The sequence below is a fragment of the Electrophorus electricus genome, chromosome 25, assembly GCF_041902795.1.
Source record: "Electrophorus electricus isolate QZ-2024a chromosome 25, ASM4190279v1, whole genome shotgun sequence".
In the NCBI taxonomy this organism is placed as follows: Eukaryota; Metazoa; Chordata; class Actinopteri; order Gymnotiformes; family Gymnotidae; genus Electrophorus; species Electrophorus electricus.
Genome location: NC_137521.1, coordinates 5,292,116 through 5,314,204, shown reverse-complemented (window position 1 = coordinate 5,314,204; position 22,089 = coordinate 5,292,116). Strand labels below are relative to the sequence as shown.

The following is a 22,089-nucleotide window of genomic DNA, read 5'->3' as shown; positions in this document are numbered from 1 at the left end:
ACACACACACACACACAACGCGTAGGAGGGGTCCTAACTTGGCTTCGAATCAAAGCATAAGCGTTTTTTTTTACCCTGGGGATGCATGTGAGAGCGTGTCAGGTCACGTTTTGCAGCAAGAAGTTGTGGTTAGCCGTGCTCTGCGTGATGGACGTGCTTTTGAGTGGCGCTTCTGATGAGTTGGGAAAGGGGGGTAGGTTTCTGACAGCGTAATTACAACCGATCAGTGTCAGTGCTGACACTTAGCTGCATGTCGGGAGCTGATAGCCGGTAATTCCTCCCGTGTCTCCCCAGAAGCTGTCGTGGCGAAATGGCAAAACGTATAGTGGGAAGCGTAGGTAGGAGGGTGGCTCAGGTACCGCATTGCAGAGGGCCTGCTTTCTGGTCTGACGACACATTAGCTTACCGGAAGGAAAATCGTTTTAGCAGGCGACTGAGGTTCTGTTTCACTACCGTACTACAGTGGGAGTAAACCTCGTTAGCAAAGACTCAGCAAAGAAACTGCACAAATAAAAGCTGAGCATAAGAATCCCAGTCTATCAGTGGCGATTTGTTCTGGTTTTTTGGGTTTCGTTTTTTGTTTCTGATGTATGTATGTTTTTGTTTTGTTTTTGTTTTTTCTTTCGCCAAACCAGTTCCTGCTGCAGAGCCCATCGAATATGCCCAGTTCCCCTTCTACCTTAACGGGCTGCGTGAGACGTCCCACTTCGTGGAGGCCATCGAGAGCGTGCGTGCCATCTGCGCCGACTATAGCCGGCGGGGCGTGGCCAGCTACCCCAACGGCTACCCGTTCCACTTCTGGGAGCAGTACGTGGGGCTCCGCCATTGGCTGCTTCTCTTCATCAGTGTGGTGCTGGCCTGCACCTTCCTGGTGTGCGCCGTCTTCCTGCTCAACCCCTGGACGGCCGGCATCATCGTGAGTGCTTCGCCGTGGCCTTGACGCTTACTTTAGCCTTACCCCGCGTGACCCCATTTCTGTTAAAACTTCACACGTACCTTGGTAGAACACGTGTGTACAGCGGTAACGTGCTTTTTCTCACCTTCGCGCTCATATTTTTATTTTTTTTATCCAACACTGATGTTTTATTCTGTTTTTTGCACCTTCACATCCTTCTGTTGGCTTATGCGGCTACACCTTCACAATAAGAGTCTTTTCGCTGATTTTGCTGAAGCTTGCGAGTAATTAAAATGCGTTTTCTAAGACCACAAGGCAAGGCAGGGAGAGAGGAGGCAGACCGAGGCAAGGCAGGGAGAGGGTAGGCAGAATGAGGCAAAGCAGGGAGGGAGGAGGCAGGCCGAGCCCGACAGAACCTGTGTTTTTACAGCCGGGCTCTTTGTGATTATCTTGTCAGGCCCAGCTTGTTTAGTCTGCATGGAGCCTTTCAGGGTATTTCTCTAAAGTAAATGACCGAGGGGGTTACCACAGCAACCGCATCCGCCCTGCGCACAAAATAGACCCTCGCCCTCTCGGCCTTCTCCGACGTTCGTCTTTGTTTTAAGTACACGCCTGTGCGCTTATCGTAGCACATCGGCCCACCCCACCTCCATGGTCACCGCCTGTTTTACTACAGGCTGTGTTTTAGCCATCTAGTCATGTTGTCCCTCTGTGACGGACAGATGAAAGGGGCAGTTACTGCACCGCTTCCGCTTTTACTATCCTGCTTTTGTGGCAGCAGCCTCCCCGACAACACCCCCCCCCCCCCCCAAACTTCCCCTCTAACCCCACCCACCCTCCCACAACCCCCCCATACACCCCCTATCCCCGGCCCAGAATGTCCCTTTCGTTCCCCCTTGTTCAGCCCCCCCAGAAACCCGAGACCCATCGGCTGATTACGGCCTCCACTTTCCTCATCCGGGAGGCAGTTTAAGCTCCACACAGAGTCGTCTACGCAGGCTGTGTTCTCAGCTCCAGAGGTTTCCAGCATTCCCCACCTTTCCCCTCATCGCCTGCATTGTCAAGACGGTCCTGTCGGCCGGCTCTCCCGCTGAGAAATGTCGGTTTAGGACGATCCCGCGGAAGCGCACAAATGACAGCCATTCGGAAACACAACTGGCCGTCATTCACAAACACAAATGTGCTTCTGAGCCCGGAATATCCCGGAAGCCTTGCGGCTGGGAAGGCGCTCGTCTTGACACGTCTCTGCTGCTGTAGGTGCTAGTGCTGTCCCTGATGACGGTGGAGCTGTTCGGCATGATGGGCTTGATCGGCATCAAGCTGAGCGCCGTGCCCGTGGTCATCCTCATCGCCTCCGTGGGCATCGGCGTGGAGTTCACCGTCCACGTGGCCCTGGTGAGTCTTGCCACCCACAGCCCACCCGCGCGCCCCCCCGTTCCCCAGGGGGCCGCCGTCTGACGGTCGTGCCCCCTCCCTCCGCAGGCCTTCCTCACCGCCGTAGGGGACCGGAGCAGACGCGCCGTGCTGGCCCTGGAGCACATGTTCGCCCCCGTGCTGGACGGAGCCTTCTCCACCCTACTGGGCGTGCTGATGCTGGCTGGCTCCGAGTTCGACTTCATAGTCAGGTACAGGCAGAAGCGCCGGGTCAGGAGCGCCCCCCCCCCCCCCCCCAAGATGTTCCGGTACTTTCTGACCTTTTGACCTTTCCCCCCAACTTTTTTGCTAACCGCAGAACCGTAGTTTCAAAATAATGTTGAGAACTAGCTACTAATCTATTAATCCACTGAACAATGAATCACGCGTCCTCTGATACAAGGATGCTGCGCTTTACCGAGTGCTTCGTTTTCCTAATCACTCGTAAACCCTCAGGGTCCCCCTGTGTGTGTGTGTGTGTGTGTGTGTGTGTGTGTGTGTGTGTGTGTGTGTGTGTGTGTGTCTTTTGTACCTTTAGGTCATAGGTCTTGTGCAAGTTCTATTGTTTTTGTCAGTCTTGCTAAGAATGGAAGAGAAGGCTGAAGGGAGACACCTGTGTCATTTAGCAGGATGTGAGAGGGTTTACATCAGATGGGGGGCTGAATATTAAGCGTGAAGTGTTCCACTGCATTTGGCAAGCCTGGAACAGCTGTTATGTTAATTTGCCCTATTACTTCTCTCTTTCTTAAAGAGAACATGCTTTAAAAAATGAATTTCCTCTAAAAGACTCAATGAAACAAGCAGACCTTTTGTCTTGATGCTGACACGCTAAAGCACCTCTAGAGGGTGTAATCTAGGCTGCCCTAATCTGGTCTGGTGTAATCTGGTCTGGTGTAATCTTGTCAGGTATAATCTGGTCTGGTGTAATCTGGTCTGGTGTAATCTTGTCAGGTATAATCTGGTCTGGTGTAATCTGGTCTGGTGTAATCTTGTCAGGTATAATCTGGTCTGGTGTAATCTGGTCTGGTGTAATCTTGTCAGGTATAATCTGGTCTGGTGTAATCTGGTCTGGTGTAATCTTGTCAGGTATAATCTGGTCTGATGTAATCTGGTGTGGTATAATATGGTCAGGTATCATCTGGTCTGGTGTAATCTGGTCAAATATAATCTGGTGTGGTATAATATGGTGTAGTGTAATGTGGTGTGGTCTAATAGTCACTTATGTTAGTTAAACAGGCTATATCTGAGCAGTTCATTCCCTATGGAGAGGCTTGGATAGCTGTCCAGTCTCAAACCACTCTGGATCTATACACACTCTCACACACACACACACACACACACACACACACACACACTCCTCTCTTCACCTCTTTCCACAATGGGACTGAGTCACTCTTGCAAGCTCTCATTGAAACATAACCACTGTTTTTTCACCAAACACAACCCCCTTCCCTCCGCGTGCACACGCACACACACACACACACACACACACACACACACACACACACACAAGCACAAATGAACACACAGCCCCCTCCCCCCGACGATAAGGAGAAAAGATAACAAAGGACAAAACGAGCCAGGCTATATTTTTCTAGTCTTACAGAAATAAATGTTCCCCTGCCTTTCCCCTGTCAGGGCTGCGAATGTTTTGAGTCCAAACAGTCCGGACGTGCAGCTCAGCGAGGTATGCGCTCGCTCGCCTTTCCGCTGGAGAGACGCGGCTTCCGGCGCGGGTACGCGGCAGCCTCGCCCAGGAGGACCCTCCGCTGCCTATGTGACTCGCCTCCATCTCCATCTGGGAGCAGTGCTCGTCTGTGGAAAAATCCCACAGCGGTATAAATCGCTGCTCAGGGCCCCCCGCTCACTCAGGAGCCACTGACCTTCTGGCCGAAGGTGTGCGGACCTGTCTCTGTCCGGCGGTGCCGCCGCCCTTGACACCGAACCGAGGCTTGCGAAGTGAGGCTAGGGATTAGTCACCCTGCTGACAGGAACACCCAGTGGCCACCGAGCCTGGGGGAGGCCTCACTCAGCTGCCCGTCGTCACAGTGCAAAGGCCGTGGAGGCGATGAGCCGCGTAGGTCAGAAATCTGGCCCCGAGTTTAGACTGAGGACCGGCCGTGCGGCACACCAGCTGGCGGGACATACACGCGCACGGCATATGTGCACGCTCACGCTTTTGAAAACGTTTTAAACACACAGCCACTACCTTGCTGACTCCCACTGGTGTCTGTGGCTTGGTGCCTCCTGTGTCTTGGCGGTTTGCTTTGGAGGTAGCGGAGCTTTGCCCCTGGGTAGGAGAGAGGGAGCACGGTTAAAGCCCAGATCCCCCTCCTGGAAGATTCTTTCAAAAATACCCCTCTTGGGTCCCTGCGTGCCTTTTAATGAGACAAAGGATGGCAGCTGCAATTTGAGCCGCCGCAATTTGCACAGGCGCGTCGGCAGCCTCGCAGAGACAGGGAAAGGCTAGCCGCGGAGGCGAGAGAGAAGCAGAGGAGAGGAGAGGAGAGGAGGAGAGGAGAGAGGGATTTGTCAGGGAGACTGGGGGGGGTCTTACCTGATACTCTGGAGATTTAATTAGACCAAGGGATTGTGAAAGGCAGGGAGATTTCACAGAGGCTTAGAGAGATGGAGAGAGAGGGAGAGAGAGAGAGAGAGAGAGAGATTGAGGCCATTCTTCCTCTCTTCTCCTAGACTAAATTGTTTAAATTCTATACCCTTCACTCCGTTTGTTTTCTTCTGCTTGCTTGCTTGTTTTTTCTTCCTGTCTTTCCTTCTCTCTCTCCTTCTCTTTCCTTTTTAGAGTGAGAGAGAGAGAGAGAGAGAGAGAGGCCCCTGTCCTTTTGTGATTCATCTCCCACCTCCCCCCACCCTTAGCCCCCTGCTCCACATTCCTTACCGCCTTGCTTCAGCCCCTGTTTGCTTGTACTCTGCTCACCCTTCAAAAAAAAAAACAAGGGGGGGGGGGTCTCGCTTTTTTTCCGTGCCTTTGAATTAACCAACTAATTATGTCTCCAGCTTTTCTGTGCTGTTCTCTAAAAGACCCTCTTTGGAGACTTTGTTTGGCACAAGGTAAAACTGGTTTTTGAACTTAATGAATTCTTCCTGTGTGTCTGTCTGTGTGTGTGTTGGGGGGGGGGGGGGTGTTCAGGTGTGTGTTTTGTAGAATTATTGTCTTGGATCAACTCCCAGTTATTCTGTTATTTATTTGTGGAACCAGCTAATGCCACAAGGTAATGATCAGTTGTTGGACTAAGTGTGTGTGTGTGTGTGTTTTGGCAGATACTTCTTCGCTGTGCTGGCCATCCTGACCGTGCTGGGTGTCCTGAACGGCCTGGTGCTGCTACCCGTCCTATTGTCCTACTTTGGCCCTTACCCCGAGGTAAGAGGGCGGTGTCCCCACGCCCGCCGGGCCGAGCCGACCTGCGGTGGTCCCCCTCCGATGCGCAGTTTGAGTGTAAACACTGATGCTTTGTAAACAAAGACGTGTCTTCGGTCTTTACCGTGAACCTCTTTGGTGTGTCCAGGTGTCTCCCGCGGATGGACGTAGCCGGCTGCCCACTCCGTCCTCTGACCCGTTCCCACCGGTGGTGCACTTCACCGTGCAGCCGAACCATGCCGCGGCCTCGGACTCCTCCGACTCTGAATACAGCTCCAACTCCACCACATCTGGTACCAGCCAGGACTTCCAGCACCACAACCTCACAGCAAGCAGGGAGCGAGCCGCCCGGCCCGAAGAGGTGCGGGTCTGCACGGGGCAGGGCCAAGGTGGACCCCACGCAGCCCCGCCCACTTTGCCTCCTTATTCGGTAAGACAAGACGCCATTGGAGGAGGGCAAAAGGCAATGCATGGTGAACTTGGTCTCGTCTAAATATTTTAAGTGTAATACTGATGAATCAGGCATAATATGACCAGGAACATGAACCAAGATTAAAAAAAGGTCCGTTCTGATTTGATTTGATGTTGTCTTAAACATACCAAAGGATGCTGTTGCCTTGGTTACAATGATAACTGAGTTATGATAACTTGATACTGCTACAGTGATGCTTGTTAATATATGGTCAGGGTTCAGGAAGATGGAAATGTCTGCAGATGGTTTTTAATTTCACATGTGTAACATAGTGTGTTCCGCAGGCTGGGCCCACTGACTCGAGGCATCATCACCTTCATCATCATCATCACCACCATCGCCATCATCGCTCTGCCCATCCTCCTCCTCCCTCCCAGGATGCAGGACCTCATGCTTCCCACCGACACGGCGGCAGGGACCCCCGGAGAGAAGCGGCCAGCTCCGCCCCACCTCCCCCTCAGAGGCCACGCACGGATGCTTTCCAAACCACCAACAAGGTGGGCGGCCACTACGGCCCCAGAGAACGTTCGGCGGGGCGCCAGCCCCGCCCCCACAACCCTTACCCTCACCCAACCAACCCCCCTCCCCCAGGCCCCGCCTACTGCCAGCCCATTACCACGGTGACAGCTTCGGCCTCCGTGACGGTGGCCGTCCATTCGGGTGTGCCCGGCCAGAGCCCCGCCTACCCCTGCTACACCTCCAGCGACAGCTATCGCTCTCCGGAAGAAGGCTACCCAGACGCCTGTTTCCCCGACCCGCACGTGCCCTTTGAAGAAAGTCACCACGGCGGAGACTCCAAACTGGAGGGCATGGAACTTCAGGACCTGGAGCTAGACTCTCCCAGAGACCACCACAACAGCCACTCCAGATGAGGTGCGTCCTGTAGTTCCGTAGTGAAGCACACAGCCTTTTAGAAATGTGGTACTATTGCAATACGACTGGTGTGTTGCGTCCAGTTCAGAAAAGCAAGGTGTAATAACGATGCAGCGTGAAAACAGTAAAGTGCTGCGAACATTTTTACGGGACGTTGAAGGCCCGTTTTGAACCAGTCGCTTGTGACACACTCGTGTGTCTCTTGGTGCAATCTTTAACACCAGCCTTGTGTAGCACGCGACAAACACAGTCATCGCGGCTGTCGCCGTGTTAACAGATACTTTATTAGCATTCCCATGGGAGTACTGTTAAGTCAATGGGGGGGGGTATTTCTCATTTTGTCCCTGCACATGTGGATTACCGCGGTGAGTCACGTTTAACTAGCAAGCGTCGCACAGCGGTAGCGACTTGCAGCACCTGTCGTGGTGCTTCTGGTGGGGAAAAAAAAAAAAAAAAAAAAAGCCTCAACCCAGGAGCTAGCCCTGTCAGCCATCTGCAACGGCAGTTCCGAGACCAGAATAGTGGCTCTGGGTCTGGGGAAAATAGAGGTCCCTAACTACGACTTAATGCTTCCAGATCAGAGATTCCCACTCCGAGCCCTGAGGAACCCGTGCTCCGCGGAGATTCCCCATTGTCCCAGTGTGAGACACCTGGTTCGACTCCTCAGCTGACTGACTCTTAATGAGGCGGGGCCATTTGTCCTAGACCAGGAAATCTTACTACAGCGGGCGGGCTTGGCATCCTCGGGGCTCGGCTGACCCGCTCTGGCTCTAGTTAGCGCTGTCTCATTTCCCCTCGCCCAACACCTCAGGGAAAAGCCGTCCCAGTGCGTCACTAGTCCTGTTCCAGCATTAACCGTGTTTGCATCTCCCCTCTTCCTCGCAGAGCCTGGACATCCGAGCCGCGAAAAAGGGCCAAAGGCGAGGCGTCCGCCTCCTGGCAGGGGAGGAGCCACAGCGCTGCAGAGGCGGGACTTCTCGTGCTGCCTACTCTCTCGGCAGCACGGGTCTAGCAGCTGTCCAACATGTGGCTGGGAACGTTGGAAGGGGGAAAAACAAAACGAAAGAAGAACGCGTACATGAGTGTAAATAAGAATGGAGAGTAGCCACGATCGTACCGGTCTGTGGGGCCGGACGGCGGCCAGCGACTACTGTCCATCCTCTGTGTATCCATGACACGAGGAAGCTCCATCTTAGACACACTTGTCAGCATCCAGACACCAATACCACTGCTGCTTAAGGTGTTGGTGTGATGTGCTTGTAGACTTCTATGCAATTGTTCTCTTGAGCATTATATAGTGCCACGTAGGTGTGTGCAAGGGCGCATGTGTGCGTGCATGCATACTTATTGCGCACATACGAGGGTATGTATTTGTGCGTGTGTGTGAGTGTGAGTACGTGTGCGTGCATGAGTGTGTATGAGCACCCTATACAAACATTTCACTCAGTTCAAAGAGTTCACTCCGTCCCCCACACATTCACATGCATGCAGGCTAAGGAAGACGTACTGTTTAGTAGCTCTGTCCTTTACTGGGCAAAACCATTACTCTGCCATATACATGGGTTCTTTATGCATTCACTGTAGTTCCCATATTGTGTTGGATATCTTCTTGAAACTGTCCATGCATTTCTGTAGAGATTTTCTGAACAATACTTTTATTAGTATGTACTGGCTACGGAATATGTTAGCTGTTATTAACTGTATGTGCCTACACAAGGAACTGTGTAGTCTTTTCATTTTCAGACCTCATATTACAGTGTCAGGTCTTTTCGAGTGTTACTGTGCAGGAATTGCAAATGGATGAATGGTGTGTGTGTGCGTGTCATCTGCATGTTCTGCGTGTATTGAAGTATAATGTATGCTTTATTCAGATGTTAATTTATCACAAACCTGTGGTAGTTGGAAAAAATATATATATATACGATTAACATTGAACCACGCTATGCGTGGGAGTTCAGAAATGAAGAAAGTGCAAAGAGCGTTTGCGTGTGGCTCTGCTGTACCTGCTCCACGGCCAACCTCTTCTTCTAGCTCGTCTCAAGTTATTTTACTGTAAAAATGGCCATTTAGTCTCAACTCACGTATGCTCTCGGCATTCATAACTGTATTACTGGGTAAACTATAATCGACACAGTAGTTTAAGGTATAGTATGGTTTTTTGTGACTTTCACTTGGTACTATGTTGTTGGTCATTAGGTTTACTGTGGAAACTGGTCAGCCTTGGTAGCACTGTTCTTACATTTATCGTCTACGTTACAGAAAGGCATTATTTTTCTTTCCTTTTTTTTTTTTTTTTTTCTTTAAAGCTAACGATATGGTTTAATAAACTATTACAGCTACGGCTCTGGTGGTTTAGCGGGTCGAGCCGTAGCTATTATAGCAGCCTGTTGATGCCCCTCACGTTCCATATTTCAATAAGCTACGCTGATGGGCGCGCCGAGGGGTTAGCCACTGAATGGCCGAACGAGACGAGCGCTTTCCGCCGTGTGGTCCGTCCACCTCCTCAGTGACAGGCCGCGACCACTGGCCCCCCGGTGTAGCACGAGCAGCTCTCTCTGACCTCACCTCATAAAACTCCACAACACAACGCCATGACACTAATTGGAAGTTCCCCCTCGACGGTCAAATGGTGCATGTGAGTGCTTCTATGGTCAAGGGTCAGGGAGCCCACACTTCAGTCTGAGTCTGGTGTGTGTGTGTGTCTGTGTCTGTGTGTGTGTGTGTGTGTGTGTGTGTGTGCGAGGAGGCTGTTTGTGTGTGCAGTTCACTTTTTGCTGGTTCCTCTAATCCAACTATGGCCTCCTGTCAGACATATCTGTCTTTTTATTCCTCATTCACTTTTTCTTTTCTTCAGCAAAGTTTATCCTTCTGTCAACTGCTTGTTTGAGTTGTTTGTTTGTTTGTTTGTTTGTTTGTGTTTCATGTTCTCCTAAATGTCACATTGGCAGAAACAGGAGAGAATCATGGCTGGCAACTATTGTTATTCATTTTTATACTCTGTTCATTTTTTACATTTGTTTTGCAATATTTATATTTTTGTATTATAAGATATTGTTTTGTTCAATAATGGTCAACATGCCAGTTGTTAACAATGCAGGGATTTTTATGTCTGTCTTAAAACACTATTACAGTTTTTGTGTTCTTACATTAATGGATTTTGATATGTATAAAGTGCTTACTAATGTTAAATAGGAAAAAAAGAGTATATAACATTTACAATACAGATTCATCACAGCTCTTAGAGGATTTTAAAAGGAAAATAATGAGTGGTTTTTACAGACTGTCATTTTTTCCTTGGTTGGTGTGGATGTATGTCCATTTCAGTTACAAAGATAAATGTATGCCATATAATTTATTTATATGAAAATTTATTTTTGTAGTGTACATAGTAGTTGTCAAGTTATTTGACAGAAGTATATTTTTAAAGAGTTTATATGTAATGCTACCATTTTTTGTGAGAACATAACAGAGACATTAAGTCATTAAGGTGCACACTTTCATTGCTAACTTCTTCCCCTTTTACAGTGTTACTATAGAAGAGATTGAATGAACTCTGAAAAGACTGTTTGGGTTTTGTGAAAAGCTAGCCATGAAAGTAGAAAATGTACTAGCTCTCTAAATAATAATGTTCAAACACTGATAGAATTCTAACAAATAAAAATATTATAACTTATTTGTCTCTTTGTTATAAATAAACGAATGTGAAAAATCGAGCAGACCGCGTGACTGAGTCTGTCGTGGAGGAGAGCAGCGACGCTTTGACACGTGCCTGTTTCACACGCACGAGCATGGGCGCGAGCGCGCCAAATAACAAGCGCGCGCTGGAGCTGGCGTCCTGCGCGAGACGGAGCCTGCGAGCGAGGTCCGGCGGCTCTGTCCACGCTCTCCCGCTCCCGGCGGAACGTTCCTGGGCCCCTCTCGCCCCCTCTCCCTCTGCGCCTCTGACTGACAGGTTTATAGACTGCAAGGAAATTGGTCGTAGTTACAATACACCTGGTGTGCTCCGAGTAATGAAAAGGGGGAAATGCGGCCTGGACAACGCAGTGATGGAAACTGATTCGGCTTGACCCCTCGTAACTCGCCTGCACGGGTGGGGGCCGATTATTATTCACGCGCCGGCACCACCGGCCTCGCGCTTGGCCGTCGTACCCTTTGACACGCTGCGCGCATTTGCCGTCTGAACGGACTGCGGGGTGGCGGATTTGCCTTTTACAGCCAATAAGGGCATTAGCTATGGTAGCCAATCCACACTGACAAGCAGGTCGTGTGATATGAGTTACAGTACATTACAGGTGGCACAAATCTTTAGTGACTTGTTGAATGGAGTTCCCAGGTATTGGGGGAAAATGGTAATTGATCATTTGTGATGTTCTGCAAAATTTAACATTGCCTCTTTCTTCAAAGATGTTAGATAAGTGATTTAATGTCATTTCCTTTCACTTTGTTACAGGTCCTAAGATTGTCTTGAGGTACCTGATAACATTTTAAAAATAAGTCTCCTGCAGACTGTTGTGGAAAGAGCATTACTTTATGGAGCGCGACTGAAGGGGACGTACTTCCCGAAGATTTTCTGATAGCAAAAGAAAAAAAGATAATTGTAATACTTTTACAGCATTTGTTCACTAAACTAAAATCAACCCACAAAAAACAGCGTCTCAAACATGATCATACCGCGCATGCTTCATAATGTACATACACTATGTATCATAAACCAGTCAAGCACAAAATGTTAGTGTCATGCCTACACCGAGTGCCGTGAGACTTAAGGTCAAGCTGGCCTGCTCTGACTACGCGCACAGACGATCGCAACAGCTCGCTGCCATTCACGAGCGACGCGCTGGAGCGAAAGAGCCCGTGCATGTCCTCGGAATTCCACTCCGTATAGGTAATGCAGCTAACCGCGACGGCCGGAGCTCGCGGCGGCCTCCGCGCTGCAGACCGGCGTCCAGCCCGCGTGCGCGACAGCTGTACGGAATGGAGGCTCACGCTCCCCGGCCTCAGAGCTGGGAACCATTAATGGAAGAATTCAGAGGCCCTGAAATCACACGTCTCATCTGTGTGTGTGTGAGAGAGAGGTGTTTCTTTTTATGCGTCGCGAGCTGCTGTCCAGCTGTTTGGCTACAGCGGGCTGACGTCTGTGCGAGAACGCCCGGATGAGCCCCAACAGCCACCGCCGTCACCCGCCAGCGGGTAGCTCGAGACTTACGCCACCCGAATCTTTCAGAGCTACACTCCCTTACCAGGGAGCGATGGTATGACATGCAGAGACACGTAATGCACCGGGGACAAAGAGGCATTGTTAGTAGCGAGTGATGTATTACTAGGAAGCGAAGTGTTCAAAGAGAGCTGGTGATTTTAGCAGCAACAGGCAGCAGTGAAACTTGCTGGATCTAGCAATACATTTAACAGAACACTAATGTTTTCCTGACTAATAAAAGAAGGATGGTCTTCACCTATCATGCAATGACTGTATTTGTTTTACTGACGATTTTTATGGTCAGATAATATAGGGGCTGCTAAATTTGCACAGGATAGGGTACACAGGATTCCTTGCTGTGGTCCTGCCCACAGTCTGAATGGCCTCACGAGCTCCAGATGCACGTGATGCACGCGCGATATCTAGGCGTTCAGCAAAATGTAAAATGGCCCTTTTCTTCAAAGTCAATACGTAAATGACAACATGCCATAGGCGATCACTATGTCACAAAAAAGGCCAAATATTTTGGCATGTGTGTACACAAGTAAGGCACGGAATCAGGGGCCTGGGCAGCACGAAAATAATTACATTGACTGATGTTGTTTACTTTGATTTCCTCTCGCATCATTTATTTTGCTGCGCTGGTAAACCAAACCGTTATTTACGTTTCGGCTCCAGTGATTGTAGAGCGCGAGCCAAGGCTGGAGGTTTCTCGTGACGCTCACACAGACCTCACTCAGCTCCTCGGGAGCCGTTTTTCTCTTTCTGCTCCGCTTTCCAATCCCAACCGCATTCCGGGCCGCCTTTTTTCCAGATCAGTCGGCACGTTTCCCTGTAAGTGATGTACATATGTTTATTGCGAAGATGACAAACTAACGCCGGATTACAGTGGTTGTTTTTCTTTCTCCCGTTGCCCTGAGTTTATGAGAACCCTAAATAACGGTAACATGCATTCTCCTTTTTTTTGGGTTTTAACTATAGTCTCTTGTCCTCGCCCGCAAATACGCAACAACCTATGGAAACATATGCGTCATCTGAAGAGAGGGAGAAAGTGAGTGCGTGTGTGTGTGTGTGTGCGCGTGTGTGTGTGTGTGTGTGTGTGTGTGTGTGTGTGTGTGTGTGTGTGTGTGTGTGTGTGTGTGAGAGAGAGAGAGAGAGAGAGAGAGAGAGAGAGACGCTAAATGCTTTCATGTGTGTTTGGGAGTGCTGCGCGAACACAATATTCTGCTAATCCAAATAAAATTACCGCATTTGACTTCACACGCACTGCATGGAGGGAAAACATCCTGCTTTTGCTACAGCAAGGGCCCCACACCAGCCTCCGGTCAACCAACCAGTAGGAACCTTTACCTGGACCAGAGAGAGCGAGAGAGAGAGAGAGAGAGAGAGAGCAGCCGACCAAAAGTAACCTTGCCCTGGACCAGAGAGACAGAGAGCAAAAATGAGAGGGGGCCCCATGTTTGTAAACAGTTTGGAATTCGCTAATGCTCTATGCATCCACCAATGGTAGGTTGATTTTGTTCCAGCATTGTGGCGTACTGATTCTGACGCAGTGCCAGGAGTCTAATAAATAACATGTGCGGAACAGCTCGTGAGACCCCCCCTCCGCCCCCCCAGGACCGAGCATCCACCTTTTCTTCTCTGATCGCCTCCACCCTTCTGCACCTGTAATAGCGGACCTGGAATACTGGACCTGAGATGTTAGAATACACTTATCTGTTTTTGTTCGCTTCTCGACCAAGCACGAGCATGCATAGACCTGCGCCGCATGCTCCATTGCCAACGAACAGGTGAAGCACTCTGCCTGCAGGCCTGTGCTGTGCGCTGTGTCTCTCTCTTACAGCGCCGCGGTTTGGCTGGACGTGACCACGCATAGGCCAAGGGCAGGAACCTGCGGCGGCGGCCGTTATGGACCCATGCCAGAGGTGAACCCAGCAAATGCTGGGGAACCGGCCTAAAACACCCCGCTGAGCAAGCAGCCCTCATCAAATATGCCTTTATTTTCCTCCACTCAGCCATACATGTCATTTGTCCAGTATTAAATGTTTAAACTTTAATAAATACTGGCCAGAGCGAGGGAGAGCATGGATGCGGGTGTTATTTACACTCTGCATATACATCCCTGTTTGAATCCACTGTGTTAATTGAATGCACATTTGTGTCGAAGGTTCAGACAACTGCAGAGTGGACATGCGCAATCCAGAGGAGGAAAACGTATCTGCTGCAATCAAGTGTCACCTCTGGAATCCAACACCCTGCATGGCCAAAGCAGACCATATCACTCTGACTCGAACCAACGTAAAAAGTGAAACTTGAAGTTGAAATGTGGGTGATTTCAATCACAATCAGGCCCCCGCACACGGCAATCAGTGACCCCAGGCCCCCCAATAGCCCTTATGTGCTACATGTTCTATCAGCATCCATGCTATCGATTTTTAACCATTAAGGAAGGTCTATTGCACTAGGCCATACAAAGCTTTCACATACCGCATCAGCAAACACCTGGTGTGTTCCTCCGAAAACTCGCGTCATGCCAGCCCCAAACCAAGGCCTGTGCTGCCCACGCTCATTTAAGCCCAGAGAGTTTGTTGCGAAAGTTTTGAAATCAGCGGTCTAGTGCTGTGGAGCGACTCTTTCACCTGGGTGTGATTTAGGGGCAGATCGTGCAGTGTCTGCTCTGTGTGTGGCCCCTGCTCTCGCACCGCTCTCGTTTATGTTACGTCTACACGATTGCTTTAATCAAACCCCATGGACTCCAGCTCTACTCTGCTGCTCTGCCCCCCGCCCCCAACGTCCAGCCAAGCATTTCAAATGACATGCACGTACGCTACATACGCTTACACATGTTAAGATCAATTGCGCATGATGTTTCTGTCTGTCTCCCCATATTTTTAGCAACTCGAGCGTTTATGCTATGAGACAGCACACTTAACCTCCTTCGGTGTCACAGGCTCGTGGCATGTTCACAAACAAAAGTGCATGAGCCTGTGCTGCCATATCATCTCTGTCAAACTGAAATGTGTATCGCTCACTGGGCACATGGTTCACAGTTCACTTAGCTCACCATTACACGTTCTTCCTTTTAACACAGCTTTGACTGTTCACCGGAGAGAAGGACGTGAGATACCGCAGTGCTAGTTTGTGAACTGTGTCATCGCTCAGCAGTGCGAGTATAGTTCTGCAGCGCATATTTGTCCAAAACCTGTAATAATTGCCCGCGCAATTTTAATTCTTATTAAGTTACTTGGTCAAAGAACAGCCCTATTTAAAACTCTGGTGGCTTCCTTGTGGCTTCTCGTTTATGTTGTGCTCCTCTGTTGCATGTCATACCTCTTGATTGTGTGCCACGCCTCACACAGGTGGCACATGTCGAGCCTTATTCATCTCCTGTGTATTGTTACGTTTTCCCTTTACAAGCCTGTTGGGTTTGCATGACTGATTGTCACATTGTCATTGATGTCACATTTGCTTTCTTTAGTTGTGTGCACTAACGCACACTTATGTTTGGTTCTGTCTCATTTGTTTCATTAAACTCTTCTGTTTAAGACTCATGTTTGCTTCCTTTCTTTTTCGCATGGTCTTCGCCCGTGACAGAATGACTGACCTTTTTGTTTTGTTTTTTCCCCTGACCTCCTGCATTGGTTCTTCTTTCGGTCACAGTGGACTCGTTTGCCTGGCTCGTGTTGGGGCAGCGCTCCCCAAAGTTCACCAGGGACGTTAGTGCCACTCCCATATCTCGCCTGCTCCACCTCTACTGTCTAAGGCCGTGAGGAACCATGACGTGAGAGCCACTCGAGGGAGAAGAACCGTAGCCAGAGTTGTATGGAGCCCATGCTGGAGGACTGAGATCTTGGTATCCAGAACTGCCTTGGTTCTGGGGAGGGGAGTCCCCCATGGGCGGGGCTAGTGGAGAGCCCACCCTCTTGTGTCGACGGAGCCCCTTCGTGTCGGCTGGGCACCAAGACAGCACCCTCTTGCACCGTCAAGGCTTGCTCGTGTCTCGCCGCCCGCATAGCGGTCAGGTGCGAACTGGTGGGTCTGGAGAGCCGCTCATGGGCATGTTAACCAGTTGCGCTCTGTTCCTAGCATGGTGGCTGCCACCAGGTCAAAGTGAGGGAGCCCGGTCAAAACCACAGGGTGCTGTCTGTGGTTGACACAAGGGGGCGCCATCTCCACGCCTGATTGATGGGGCCTATTCGACGTAAGGGGGCGGCGTCTCTGTGCCTGATCAACAAAGGGGGTCCTGGGAAGCCCATTCCAGGAAACAGGATGCTCTATTCCATGCCTAGTCGACACAGGGAAGCCCCATCAGGAGAAGAGGCCTTTCTCCATTCTTGTGGGATATGCGGTGTCACCGTGCCTAAGGCTTTGGGTGGTGTGGACACCCAGGGTCTGGGTGGCGTGGTGCTCACCTTGCCCCGTTCCTGGGTTGGGATGTTTCCGCATGCTGGGAGGAGCGCATTTTGGTGGGAGGTACTGTGACGGTGCCTCTCAGTCAGCAGCCTCCATCTGGTAGCGGTAGCGTTCATGTGACTTTTTGTTTATGTTGTGCTTTCTGTTGTGCTTTTCCGTTGCACATGTAATGTGTTTTGATTGTATGCCACGCCTCACACAGGTGGCACGTGTATTCGCCGTGTTGTTATGTTTTCCTTTATAAGCCTGTGGTGATTGCATGACTGACTGTTGGTCATTGATGTTATGTTGGCGTTCCTTAGTTGTGGTTAGTGCACGCTTATGTTCGGTTTCATTTAATTATATCCTTCCATTGGAGACTTGAGTGAATGAGTTTGTGAGTTGTTTCAGATTGGTCATTTCTTTCTTATGAACAATGTTTTTGCTTCCTTGTGAAGTCATAAAGGCCTTCTTGGTAAACACACAAACAAAAAAACACCACCAACAAAAACTGGGATTGCTGTAATACCTTAATAATGTGACTTTTCTAGTAAAATTGTTTATGTGAACCGTAGCTCCCTTAACAAAACCATTTCCTCAACCTGTTCACAATTCTTTGTCCATCTGGCACGAGGGAAAAGATGAGGGAAAAGCTCGTCCGACAATAGTTCTGGTTCTTGAGGACAAATATTCTGGTTCTTGAGGACAAATATTCTGGTTCTCGAGGACACATATTTGCAAATATTCTTGTGCTTCCTGCTCATGTGTGAACCTGTTCTCTGAGTGAGCTGTTTAAGAAACCCGACCATGCCGTTGGATATCAATAACTGAAGTGTCTGGTCTTGCTGCGTTTTTTAAAAAATGTTGGGCCACTGCTGGTCTGCAGTTTGTTCTAATGACCTGCAAAAATATCCGCTGAGCTGACATGGGTGATGTGTAGCGTCCATAGCGAGGTGGTAGAGATGGAAAGAGAGAGGCAGGCAATGCGAGACAGAGACCATCATCTGAAGCACATTAACCCAAATCTGAAGACTGATGAGCGGAACTCGGAGTCGTGCACAGATGTGGGGGTAAACGAGAAGCGAAGTGTGCCAGTGCCTTTCATCCCCTTGTGCTTGCAATTAGCACTGACCAAGCCACACGTCTTTCAGATGAGATCTGCTCTTAATGAAGACAAACGAAGCTGGCACACCGCTCGGGTTGTAACCCAAGGCAAATACATTATCAGGGACCTCATTCGGGTTGACCCATATGCGTTCGTAGCCCACCGCCCCTGCAGAAATAGGCGGCAGATTCTGACACAAAAGATTTATGAATAAGCAACACGGAACATCTGCTTTTGCGTCCCGCGCTGAAAGATGTCATCGTCTCCTGGTACCCTTTTCACTGTCTTAATTACTTTTGCTCTCTTCGAGCGGAAGTCGGGTGTTGCTGTCCATGTTACCATTCAACATTTGCTTTGCTTCCCTTTCTGACCTGTCGTCAGATCTGTTAGCCAACACAGCGCAACTTCAGATGCGTAGTACCTCCCATAAAGTAAAATATGTTTATTTGGTCACTATTCTCTAGTCTCTAGTCTGCATTCGTACACTTAACGGTCATAAAACTTTCATTTTTTTTACATTAGACTTTAGACTGTTTATTAATCTGCCCAACACAGCCATCAAATCAAATTCCTTTCTGACTCTTATGTAAAGCTTTTCCTGCTGGTGTGGTTGCATGTGCTGTGTGTCAAGATGCTTTACCCCTGACGATTTACTATCGACCCACTGATACACACCACACTGAATGCACACTAAGGATACAGCGGAATAGTCCTAACCCGAGCAGGGATGCGTTGGTCTGGACACACCCCGTGTGTGTGCTTCTACTCTCCTTTCGGTGAGCTCGATTATGGTCCGGAGCCAGCTGGCCAGTCGACACATTTTCATTCAGTATAAATAAAGAAATCGGAGGGTGGCTTCCCCGTTTTTCGTGGAAGCGCCCATATAACAGTCTCTTGGTCTGCGGGGACTACCGACTACAGTTAGGCGGTGGAAGTGGAAATAAAGCAGTCAGCTGAAAAGCTGGGAAAGGAGATAGTTCTGTCACCGCCGGGCAAGCACTGCCAGGTACAAAAATGAAACGATCCCGGGGCTGGACTGAGCTAATTTGTCAGCGCTAACATCTGGTGCTTCTCTCTGCTTCTTTGGCTCGCAGACAGGCTTTGGTGGTTGACATCCTACCCCAGCCAAACGGCTTGGAAGATATGAGGGCTTCTCATGGTTTGGCCTACAGACAGTTAGCTCATACCACCCACTTAGTGATCTCAGTAGCCGGACATGATGGCGTTCTGCCAACTCGCTCAGACCCCCTCCATCTTTTTTCTCAAGATCACCCATTTTGAGTTTTGTTAAAACACATGGTTGCTAGCCCATGCATTAAACTCATGTTTTTATTTCTGTTTGTATGACTTAATAAATTCTTCTGCCAGATGACATTGAACCGACCCAAATCTACATTAGGCAGAAGAAAAAACAGAATGAACCTGCTTGGCTAGTAATAAATGTTCTATTCATTTATTTTGAATTTCACATGGTTTTTGGAATTTCACATGGTAGAAGAAATCTGATGCATCCATAAAAACGATTCCCAAAAGTTTTTTTTTTTTAAATCAAGAACTTTGATTAGTGTAAAGCTATTATCATATTGTTGAACTTAATATGCATTAAAAATGTTGCTGAATAATAAATATTTGCTTTACTCTGTAGTGCACATAAAGGAATTTCTGTGCAACTTTTCCATTTGGTGAATGAGCCAAAGGCACCACCCTACACTGAAGAAAGCATGGTGAACACACACACACCAGTGCAGAAAGCCACAGGGGTGTTAAACTCTAATCTGTAGCCATTAGACCACTTTAAACACATTCCCTGAGTTATAGGCTGCTTCCCCAGCCTCTCCAAAGCACACAGTTTCTCAGTCCTTTCTCGTCCCCTTCACATTCTCTATAAGTACATGTTAGAAAATAACTTAAAGCACACAGTATATAACAGCATCATCGCACTATTGCATCTGTTGCCCTTCATCACAAACACACACACACGTGCACAAACACACATGCAGGAACACACGCATGCACACACTCTCTGTCAAACGTTTGCACACACAGACTGACACACACACACACACACACACACACACACACACACACTTCCCTTATACTCATACAATCTGGAAGCATTACCAGGGTCCATGGGGACAGCCTCGGGGCCTCCCGAACTCCCAGCGCTGTTATGCAGTAGCCTTTAAACAGTCTTCCCATTGTGCACGCCTTCGACCCTGTACCTCACTGTGATTGCTCCCTTTCCGCATTATGGACTGTATGTGCATAACATCAGTTAAGTGTCCTGAATGAGGTCCAGCCTGAACTGGGCTGTGTGGCTGGGCTACTGCTGAGGCAATGGGGAATGGGGAATGTCTGTGTGGAGGAAGAAAATTGGGTTATTTACAGAACAGAATTCTGTCCAGAGTTTCACATCACTACAACTAAAAGAATATAGTAATCTTTCTTTTGAAGAGAACAGTGTTCCTCTGAGCTGCCTACAGTTGTTTTATATGGTCGACAACTGTGAAGGTCATTTTTAGGTATAAACCTCTTGATGGTCGTAAGACAAAAGGTTGAAATGTTGTTCCAGACTTTGAACGATATGGAAATCATGTATGGTTTCACCTGTGTTCAGTTCAGCTGTTTTTTATGGGATAAAATCTGTGATTTACACAAATTTCCACAAAAAAATGGCTCTTTATTTTTGCAGCCAAAGGCATTACATGCTAATGTTTATCAACGAGTCTTCGTATGCTTGCACAAATACTCCAACTCTTTTAAGTCAAGTAAAGGATTTAGCCCTAAATCTGAATATTAATAAAACAATATCCTTCACAGCAAGGTGATGTAATAGATGTGGCAGTATAGCTAAAAATAGTTCATGCCTGAGTTTCAGTGATTTGTATTGTTTCCGCTGCACAGAGTAGTGCTCCTTGTGTGGGACGTTTTAGTAAACAGCATCTCCCATTTGATTTTGAGCAAAAGTATATTGCATTTATTTTAAAAAGGACCTGAATAAAGTGTGGACTTACCTGTATGAGACAGACTACTTGGAAACGGAAATTTTAATGCATGTCAATTTCATTCAGTTGAATCACTTTACAAATAAGCCTTGATCTTAGCCTTAAAAAATATTTTAATGCCTTAGGTTCCAAAACCTGATCAGCCACTGCACATTTAGGGTTCTGACTAGATCTTCCGAACTTAATTATGAGTTATGGGCATGATAATAACGTGCACTTTTGCTGTATCTTCTGCTTCAGTGATAATGCCTGTTGGTAGTACTAGGACTAGGACTAGTACTAGGACTAGTATTAGTACTAGGACTGCCCAACACCCCACTATACACTTATGCAAAACTGCAATGGCTTTCTTCTTTGAGCAGTGCCACCTAATGGTCAGATGCAAATTGGAATACCAAGTCTAACATCCTATTTGGAAAATCTCAGTGCTCAAAATACACAGCGAGGTTTAGGACCACCTTTTCTTTCTCTGAAATCCCACCACCCTGCCCCCAGTCAACTCAGAATCAGAATTGGAATCTGTTTTATTGGCGAAGTATGCAATACACTGACAGACTTTGTGCTAAGACTCTCTCGGTGTTTACATTCAAAACAAGGACTACGGTAACAGTACAAAGATTACAGCAACAGCATTCTATATCTCAATATCTCTACTACATACTGCAGAAACTTGGAGAGGATCTTAAAACTGTAACCCATCTGTTTATGCATAGCGCTGGACAGTGAGGTTTACACGAGTGAGATTAAATAGAGGCATTTAGGAATTAGCTAAAATCTAAACATCACTGTGGGTTTAAATAAAGGTATTTAGGGATTATCTAAAATCTAAACATCACTGTGGGATTAAATAAAGGCATTTAGGGATTAGCTAAAATGTAAACATTACTGTGGGATTAAATAAAGGCATTAAGGGATTATCTAAAATCTAAACATCACTGTGGGATTAAATAGAGGCATTTATGTATTAGCTAAAATCTAAACATCACTGTGGGATTAAATAGAGGCATTTACAGATTATGTAAAATCTAAACATCCCTCTGGGATTAAATAGAGGCATTTACATATTAGGTAAACTCTAAACATCCATGTGGGATTAAATAGAGGCATTTACAGATTAGGTAAAATCTAAACATCCCTGTGGGATTAAATAGAGGCATTTAGAGATTAGGTAAAATCTAAACATCCCTGTGGGATTAAATAGAGGCATTTAGAGATTAGGTAAAATCTAAACATCCCTGTGGGATTAAATAGAGGCATTTGCAGATTAGGTAAACTCTAAACATCCCTGTGGGATTAAATAGAGGCATTTACATATTAGGTAAAATCTAAACATCCCTGTGGGATTAAATAGAGGCATT

General features: G+C 48.0%; 1 protein-coding gene across 5 annotated transcripts in view; it reads left to right on the top strand.

Annotated features, from left to right (window-relative positions):
• The window catches only part of ptch1 (patched 1), a 48,722-nt gene extending 37,977 nt beyond the window's left edge, over positions 1 to 10,745 (top strand). For 3 of the 5 annotated variants that reach the window (XM_035521969.2, XM_081707381.1, XM_081707382.1), the window contains 7 exons: positions 636 to 916; positions 2,153 to 2,290; positions 2,378 to 2,520; positions 5,591 to 5,690; positions 5,836 to 6,117; positions 6,432 to 7,032; positions 7,918 to 10,745. In XM_035521969.2, coding sequence (XP_035377862.2) covers positions 636 to 916; positions 2,153 to 2,290; positions 2,378 to 2,520; positions 5,591 to 5,690; positions 5,836 to 6,117; positions 6,432 to 7,031 — 1,544 coding nt within the window. In that variant the 3' untranslated portion in view covers position 7,032; positions 7,918 to 10,745. Of the gene's footprint in view, positions 1 to 635; positions 917 to 2,152; positions 2,291 to 2,377; positions 2,521 to 5,590; positions 5,691 to 5,835; positions 6,118 to 6,431; positions 7,033 to 7,917 lie in introns of those variants that run through there. The other 2 variants (XM_035521970.2, XM_081707383.1) reach the window with 2 other exon arrangements.
• Positions 10,746 to 22,089: the final 11,344 nt, after the last annotated feature.